Source organism: Ricinus communis, chromosome 8, assembly GCF_019578655.1.
Source record: "Ricinus communis isolate WT05 ecotype wild-type chromosome 8, ASM1957865v1, whole genome shotgun sequence".
NCBI classification, from domain to species: Eukaryota; Viridiplantae; Streptophyta; class Magnoliopsida; order Malpighiales; family Euphorbiaceae; genus Ricinus; species Ricinus communis.
This window is the reverse complement of record NC_063263.1, coordinates 18,238,569-18,244,594: the sequence shown is the minus strand read 5'-3', so window position 1 is coordinate 18,244,594 and position 6,026 is coordinate 18,238,569. Positions and strand designations below refer to the sequence as shown.

General features: G+C 28.7%; 1 protein-coding gene across 6 annotated transcripts; it reads left to right on the top strand.

Moving 5' to 3' along the window:
- Window positions 1–721: 721 nt before the first annotated feature.
- On the top strand, window positions 722–3,618 carry LOC8271764. Of its 6 annotated transcripts, none has more exons than XM_015727047.2 (3): window positions 722–1,372; window positions 1,626–1,716; window positions 2,784–3,618. In XM_015727047.2, the coding sequence occupies exons 2-3, from the start codon at window positions 1,692–1,694 to the stop codon at window positions 3,467–3,469; spliced, it is 711 nt and encodes a 236-aa protein (XP_015582533.1). In that variant the 5' UTR covers window positions 722–1,372; window positions 1,626–1,691; the 3' UTR covers window positions 3,470–3,618. The 6 variants fall into 6 exon arrangements, with proteins under 6 accessions (XP_015582533.1, XP_015582532.1, XP_002531891.3 ...); XM_015727046.2 differs by having other exon boundaries at window positions 723–1,372; window positions 1,631–1,716; XM_015727049.2 differs by having other exon boundaries at window positions 726–1,372; window positions 2,827–3,618.
- Window positions 3,619–6,026: the final 2,408 nt, after the last annotated feature.

Sequence of the window (6,026 nt, the reverse complement as noted above, 5' to 3'; positions counted from 1 at the left end):
AATCCAATTAAATAAGTAAATCTGATTGATAAATTTTAGCAGAGACACTAACAAGCTCTTAATTCTCCTGTAATTAAATATCAGTAGTACCCTCCAACTCAGTTACCTTAACGACCTGTTGAAGACAAGAGACACATAAGGGTGAGCCCTTGATCTAATTGGAAGGACATTCATGATCATGGATATGGTTTTCTAATGGAAGGGCATGCAATCTGATTGCATAAGTTATTTTATATTTCTTTTGACAAAATAAAGAAAAGGGTTAAAACTGTACTAGTGGGAAATATCTGAACCAACATCTCCAATCATCAAGTCTTTCTTTTTTCTGTTCATCTCCTTTGTAGCAGCTTTTTGAGTTCTAGTTTCTGGATATTATATCAACCATAAAATGAATCATAATGCCATCCATTAGCAAATTATTTATAAACAGACTGGATCTTAAGCATGCCCATTTCCCTCCATTAACAAATAGGTAAACCCTTTTAAGTGCATTATAGACAGATATAACTTTTTTTTAGGCAACAAGTTTGTTACCTCTGCAAATTACCCTTTTAAGTGTGAGCCAAATCATAATTCAGAACAAAAGTTGCAACAATATTATTACATCCATCTTACAAATAATCAGTGTCTTAATAGTTAATTTTTCTTTTTAGGGAGTAGAATATAAATAAAAATTAATATAGCTATATGGTGATCATATCAAATAACACTAAAAGCAATAATAAAGTATCTAAAAGAGGGGATTCACTTTATTAACCTATATGATGCTTTCAATACAGCATGTCTAAGACACAAATTAATACCATCTCTTGCTCAGAATGATACACAAACACAATAGGAGAAAAAAAGAAAAACATGATTATAAGTGTCCAGATCCCTTTTTATGCGCAAGAAAAGCAATCAATTAAAGTGATCAAGTGAAGGGCAGTCTAGTAATTCAATTTAAAAAGCAACAAATTTTACTTTGCCTTTGAAATTTGAAATGCTTTCATTCTCTCTCTAAAACATTAAAAAAAAAAAAAAAAATCAATGGGAATCATGTCTGCCAAAGCAAAAGAGAATGTTTATATAAATGTATAATAAAGAATGCAAAAAAAAAAAAAAAAAAACAGAAGAAGAAGAAGAAGAAGAAGAAATTCTTTAAAAGAAAAACAAAAAAGAAACAAGGAAGAACATTGCCAACCCATGGTTCAGTCATTAAATTGAAGGCCAAAAGAAGGGTTCTTGTTCCTTCTCTTTCTTTCTTTCTCTCCTTCTCTCTCTCTACCCAAATGAAAATAAAACACTTCATTCTTTACTTTCACATTCAGTCTTTCTTGCTCATACTCCAGTTGGGTCTGTTTATGCAAGATTTCAAGAACTCTCACACAAGGTAAAATACCTCTTTCCTTTCTCTTTCTTTCTGTAAATTTTAACTTTCTTGCCAATTCTTGTTATAAAGCTAAGACATACAGAGTGTATTCACAATTGAGCAAGTGATTATTTTGTTTAGAGAGTACATATCTTTACTATTTCCTTGAATTTCCAAGAAAATTTACATGTATGTTTGATAGAGTTTATCAATTTGCTTCTGTTAATGTCACTTCTTCCATTAGCTAATTAAGCCAAAGATTTTGCTTGAATAGCTCAGGTTCATATGATTATCTAAGCCATCATTGATCACTCACTCCATATGACAATTTCAAGGCAGCATGCCTCTTACACAATTGACAAAAGGTGATCCTTTCTTTTTCTTTTTCTTTTTTCCAATTTCTATTTTCTCAATATTTGTTACATTATTGAAAATTAGCCTGTCCTTATATTAGTGAGTGTTCTGATCTAAATATTGATTTTTTTTAAATTCATTTTCATTGGAATTACATAATTATATGATAAGAATATCTTTCTTTTTCTGAAATTCTCAATTAAGTTCAATGCTTATAGCATAAAGCTACATTTTTAATTAGAATTATGCTCCCAATAAATGGAAGAAAGTCAAGGTAATTTAAAAAAATTGGACCAAAACAAAAGGGAAAACATTCTGCTGAGTACAATTATTATTTTTTTTTTAAGAAAAAGAGTTACCTTGTCACTTTTCAGGATGAATTTCATTTCAATATTTGTTGTATATATTTGTTAGCAAAGACCAGCTAAATGTACTAACACAGGGAAATTATATTTATCTGGTGCGCTTAAATTAGGAAAAGACTATTTCTTTTCTTTTTTTTTTCTTTTTTTTTTTTGGTTTTTACTTGTAAATGTAGTTAGTACATTTGGCCATGTCTATACCATATAAGAGTGTGAGTGCATTGTACATGATACCCAAATGGCATAAAAGAAAAAAAAATTACAGCTTCTAAGTGTGGAAATAATTAAAAGTATAAGGGTATTTTCTAAGGAAAAAGGAAAATTAAAAAGAAAGAAAAACAATATGAATGTCCTTTTTCCCTCACTCTTTGGGTAGATGCAATGCAAAAAGTCTAATGGGCTTTAGGCCTGATATTCTAATCAATATGAGCAGTTAAGCCCACTTCTTCTCTTTTTTACTTGAGAGGGAATAGATGAAAAGATTGCCATTGGCTTTCAAAATGATTTGTTAAATTTTATTGTATGCAATACAAGTAAGTGAAAATATACAATTAAAGGAGATATTGTTGGAATGAAGAATCTCATAATTTGTAATCTTTCTTGCTTCTACAATGCCAGAATTGTTCTTCTAAATCTAACTTTTTAGTCATTTCTTTATACATTTGCTTTTTTTATGAAATTAGTATTGAATAATGCACATTGAAAAGCATATATAGCAAAGCTAGAGAAGATGCATAATGTGCATTTCTTGCGCTCTAGGAAGCCTTGGTATCAAAGAGCAATAGAGATGGCTACTCAATGGAAGACAATTTCCAAGTCCACTGAAGTTCCATCAACAAATTCTACATTATGGAAACTTTCCAACCCAAAAGAAATTCCTACAACAAATGCAACATTGTGGAAGAGTATTTCCAAATCCACAGAAATTCCAATAACGACGACAACTACAACGACGACTGTGACGACAAACCCTAATAGAGGGAAACTAAGAAAATGCACATCTCTTAGGGTTGCCACTTCGTTTACTCGGGTATGTCTTTGTGCACCCATCTCTTCCTACAATGAGGTATTTCGAGCTGACATTCCGCCTAGAAGAAGCAATAGTTACCCTAGATCAAAACCCTTTCCTACAACGCAAGAAAGAATTCCTAGCGCAAGACATAGCACGGAAGGAAGAAGAGTTTTTCGGGGGAAATCATTGACAGACGATGTTCTAATGAGGAGATTTGTTGTGGAGGAAGAGGCAATGATGCAAATTAGAAGGAGAAATCAAATGGAAGTTATTAGGAAGAGAAATATGATGAGAAGAAAAAAGCTTGGACCAAGCCCTCTTAGTAAAATGGTGATGGCCGAGGAGGAAGAGGAAGAGGAGGAAGAAAAAGAAATTACATCAAAAGTTTGAATGTTTATTGGTGTTCAAACGGTAAATTTTGATATTTCCCTCCCATTTTCTTTTTTCTTTTTTATTTTATTTATTTTTATTCAGCTAAGAGGTTTGTACTTGTTGCAAGCAATTTCTGCCATTAATATTAGATGGTTTGGGTGGTGAAAGCATTTAGTAAGAATTTCATCCATAAAATAAAAGAAAATGCACTTCTTACAAACTCAATTTCTTTTTCTTTCTAATTTATTGAAACATGTTAAACCATAGTTCTTGATTCATTAAATGGGCAAGCAATTCACATGAATATTATAAGGATGCAAATCTTTCTTTCTTTCTTTCTTTCTTTTTATCAATATAGTTCCATATTATTGAGCTTCTGTTACATGTGTTTTTTCTATAAAAGAAAAAGTCAAGGAACTTGATTTTTAACTACCTTGCCAATGGGTTTACCTAAAATATTTTTCCCCAAATAATATTTTTTCTTGAACTTAAATTTTTGTCCTGAAAAGCATAGAAGGTTAGGTTAACAAACCTTAATGGCTAAACTAATTGATGGGTTTTGCTTATACGTCACTCTAAAACAAAATGGCAGGAACTTTACACTAATGCATGGCTTTGAAATTAAATGGAGAAAAGAAGAAGTGAACAATGGCATCTTGTTTGGCTAATGAACCCTTTAAAGAAGGGAAGGCAAGAAGAGGATAACTAATTAAATTCCTTTTTCATTATTTTTAGTTAGAAGGTAAAATTAATTTTGGTGTAAAAAAAATTTATCTTAACAAGAGACAATTAAAGTCTTTGTGTTTATTCTTCTAACCTTGTTGTTAATTAAAAACTCATTGCTAATGTGAGGAAACTTAAGCTATTCAAGGTCTAAAAATATTAACTAAGTTAGTAATAACCTTGCTGACACATAATTTTTTTAAGAAAAAAATGTAAAAAAAAAGCTGTTGTCCTTTTTTTCCTCCTATAATATTATTGTTAGGGCTCTAAATAAAAGTTAAGTTTTTTTTTTTTTTGTAAAAAAGTTTTTTTTTTTCTGTTTTTATTTTTTGATTCTCAAAGAAAATGAGAACATTTTCATGCAAATTTATAGAATTTGTAAAATATTGTTACTTGATGTTATATAGATTTTTTTTAATTTAATATTTTTAAGTTTAAAAGATAAATTTTAAATAAAAAATGCAAAAAAATAAGTAATATTTTATAAAAAGAAAAACATGTTAAACATGTTAAAATTTATTTTTTAAAGTTTAGTTATAATTTTAGTAAATATGAAAATAGTACAAATAAACATAAAATATTATTTTTGATTTATTTAAAATTGTTTTTAGACAACTGATATAAACATCTTAGTGACTTATTATTATTATTTTAATAATCAAAATCATTAAAAAGCTTCGTTTTGTTTCATAATTTTAATTGTAACTATATTCAAAAACCATAAAATATTTTAATTTTTAGATTTGTAGCAAAAATAGGAGTAGAAAATAAATTTGAAGTTATTAGAGATTCAGTTTCGAAACCACGAGCTCCATGTTAATATAGTCCGACTTATTTTCACATCTCTTAAAGTTTGACGGATCGAAATGATAAAACAAAATCTTCTTAAATCCTTAATCTTGTCAAAGCTTAACAATTTCATCCTTCTATGTTGGCAATGTTTAAACCAAATATTTTAGTTCATCATAAATTTTTCTTTTAGAAAAAAAAAATAAAAAATACATATTAAGTTTGATAACAAATGAAAAAAATATGTAAAAAGTTCTTATTTAGACTTTGTGTATGATTCCCACATACTTTATTATTTTAAACTAATAAATATATATAAATCATCTATGGCTTTAGTATATAGGTAGAGACATACACTAAATCTAGATAAAAACTTTTTAAAAGAAAAACTTTTTAAAAGACAATGTTTCTTCTTTAGACCATTACCACTCTTCATTCAATCACTAAGAATATATTTTCTCCTCCCCCCTTCTCAGTTAAATTCAATTATCCAAACATAACAAGAAAAAAAAAAAAAAACTCTTCCCATTCCATTTCATCCCTTTTCCTCCCAATTAAATACCATCCCCTTCCCCTCATCTACCCATGCATAGCTTTAGGGCTAAGACTTAACAAGTGGTTACTGAATCTTAATCAATCACACTTTACAAAGTTAGGTTGTTTTATGACTACTTTTATCCCCTTTCACCTCACCTATTTTTCCCTTTCTTGGCTTTGCCAACTACCATTTTTGTATCTTCTTGATTTTGTATTTCCTCCTTAATCATTTCCTCCTGCTACATGATTACTACCCAAATTATTTTGTTTCTATATCAATCAGCTTCTTAATTTAATCCTACTCTATATTTACATCCTCTTAAACCTATTTCTATTATTCGAGAATGTAAGACGTCTTTTATTATTACTATTATTAATAAAGAGAAATATCGACATTTAAAATTTGGACATTTTTTATTATTAAATCAAAACGATAAGATTCTGAACTATCTTATGCCAATATAATTAATTAAATAACCATTTTAATTTTTATTATATGATAATATCAAAAAATTTATTTAATTCA

Coding starts and splice junctions, on each gene's coding strand:
- LOC8271764 (XM_002531845.4), top strand. CDS start 1,272: ATGAAAATAAAACACTTCATTCTTTACTTTCACATTCAGTCTTTCTTG. Junction 1,373..2,826: donor TTCAAGAACTCTCACACAAG/GTAAAATACCTC, acceptor CTTGCGCTCTAG/GAAGCCTTGGTATCAAAGAG.